At 46.2% G+C, this 2,368-nt stretch overlaps 1 protein-coding gene across 2 annotated transcripts in view; it reads left to right on the top strand.

The window, feature by feature from the left end:
- ZBTB43 (zinc finger and BTB domain containing 43) overlaps positions 1–1,890 on the top strand; it is a 5,352-nt gene extending 3,462 nt beyond the window's left edge. The window contains exon 2 of one of the 2 annotated variants that reach the window (XM_006768558.2): positions 886–1,890. In XM_006768558.2, coding sequence (XP_006768621.1) covers positions 886–1,070 — 185 coding nt within the window. In that variant the 3' untranslated portion in view covers positions 1,071–1,890. The remainder of the gene's footprint in view (positions 1–885) is intronic. The other variant, XM_015567073.1, reaches the window with a different exon arrangement.
- Positions 1,891–2,368: the final 478 nt, after the last annotated feature.

Below are 2,368 nucleotides of genomic sequence, written 5' to 3'. Positions count from 1 at the left end.
CCCAACTGTCAGCACTAAGGCAGAGACGCCTTTTTGTCCTGCCAACAGCTGACGACCCTCTTCCATGGTATCAGCAAACCAGTATCTGCCTGTTTGGAAGGTGTGACATCCTGTTTCCCATTAAAGATTATATTCACACTAGCATTGGGACATTGGAGGAGAAGAGCCCCAGAGGTAAAGTTAAATACTGGGGGAACCACGTTCCTTCAGCCATGCTGAGGCCAGCCAGCACCCACGTCGTGAGTAATGAAGCGCCAGCACTGGGCCAGGAGCAGGAGGGCAGCCCTCGGGTGTCATTTGGAAGCCGTCAGTTGTGCTGGGTCTTACGTCATGAGTTGTGAAGCTGTATTTTTTGTTGAAATCCTTATATGCACATCAGCTACTAAATGTAGAATTTAAAGTCCAAGTTCCTCACCTCTATTGTTTTAAGTTTTTTATGATAGTTGAGGTTTCCATAAAAATTAGGGTTGTTCATCAGGCCAGCCAGACCCTGGGAGACAATTGGGCATCTGAAATGTTGGCATGTTCAGAGAGGTAGGGAAGGGGATTGCCTTAGTTTGGACAATTCTATACACTTAGCTTTTCGGGGTTAGGAGTTCATGCTGTATTACTACCTGTTTTTCCTGCCTACCCTGGGTTGGATAGTCTATCTCCTTAGCCTCCGTACAGCTTTAGAAAACCTTTATCCTTTCAAAGTTTGGGTGGCTGTGGGTAACATTTTCCAAACAGTCTTTCAGGGATCATACCAGTGGCCTACAACCAAGGTATTTGTCCTCTATTTTATAGAGTCTTAACTGTGGTTTGATCTACTCCCAGTGGGAAAGGGCTTCAAGGCGCCACCAGTGGTATTTAATGTGAGTACTGATACTATGCCTTTAATTTTAGATGTACACATTACAGTAATCCACTTGGTAAGTAGGCGTCACTGTCTACGGAAGGACTGCGGCAGCCTTTCCTGCCTGTTGATTCTGATGCAGATCTCACCTTCCTCCGGTCTCCTGTCCTGGCCACAGCTTTCAAAGAGTCTTCCCAGAGGGTTTCCTCCTTTCTCGGGGGCTTTTCCGAACTAAAGGGGCCCTGCGCTGGCTTCCAGCTGCTTGGGAAAGCTGCTGAGCCTCAGGGCTCCTTCCTGGGAAGAGGCCCAGCTGCCTGCCCCAAGGGAAGTTAGAGCCCACAGGCAGAACTGCACTTGCCTGGGGAGGGGGGTTTGCTGCAGCCCCTGGTCACCAAGGGTGGCGAGGACTCCGTCACTCCCAACCCAGGTGTTTGCTTTGAAACGTCTCTGGTCGCTTAGGAGTGCTGGACACCAAGCAACATAGGACCCTCCCTCCGCCCCGCCCCATCGATGCCACAGTTAATTTTGTGTTTAGGTTGCTTTCATGGGTGACTAACTTTATTCAGTGAAATCAGGGTTTGTTTGATTGAGTTTTTTCTTTGCTACTTATATATTTAAAGGTACATGTTTCTTATTTTAGATCTCTACTGATAGTATTCTATGGGAAGATGCTGGAACACATTTTGCAAATGTGACTTTTTTTGTTGTTTTTAGTTTTGCTTGAAGCCTGTGTCACAATGTCAGTTGCTGCTGCCTTCTTTCCTTTTATGAGGTTCCAGAAAATGACTTTATTTATGCAAGTCAGGTGACTCTTAGGCCATGAAACCATTTGATGATAAACAGATTATCACTAGGTGCATATCTTATTGATATTTTGTGAACTGTTATGCCTGTGTTGCAAAAGTTGAATAGTTTTGTCTATATATATTGCTGTCTTCAGTGCAGCATGGTTTTACTTAACTGAATGTTACTGTTTAATATTTTCTTCTTATAGAAGAGATCATGCCCTTTTGTATGACATGTTTTAATAAATGTTATCTGTCAATTTTGTAAAAGTTTTTTCACTCTGGGTGAAACATGTCTTTGTTTTCATTCTGGCTTTTGCCACCTGAGAATAAAAGTTATATTGTGGCCTTTCGAGAATAAATGCCAAATAGGCAGTCAGATCGAATAGGTAGTGAGTGACCATTTGCGATGCCAGGCACTTATGATGATGCTCTCCTTAAAACCCCGCCAGCGCCATCATGTGTTAGGTGTGCTGGGTGTTCTCTGCTCCTTTAGATCCCCTCCCTACCCTGTGCTTCGTTCTGGAGTCCAGCCTCTCTGGTCAGGATCTACCAGATGTGCTGGAAGGAGCTTGGCATTTAAGCGGAGAGGTTGGGGAAGTCACCCCCCTGGCTTCTTCCTGCCAGGTGTGGGCTGACGGTGGCCGGGCTCCTCTGCCAAGGGCCACAGCTCCTGTTGGGCAACTTCAAGGTTTGGTAACCACACCCTGCCTCTATCATTTCAAGCCAAGGATTGGTCCCGACTCCC

The sequence above is a fragment of the Myotis davidii genome, unplaced genomic scaffold, assembly GCF_000327345.1.
Source record: "Myotis davidii unplaced genomic scaffold, ASM32734v1 scaffold142, whole genome shotgun sequence".
NCBI lineage: Eukaryota > Metazoa > Chordata > Mammalia > Chiroptera > Vespertilionidae > Myotis > Myotis davidii.
Note: the sequence above shows the minus strand (reverse complement) of the source record. Positions and strands in the feature narration are given on the sequence as shown.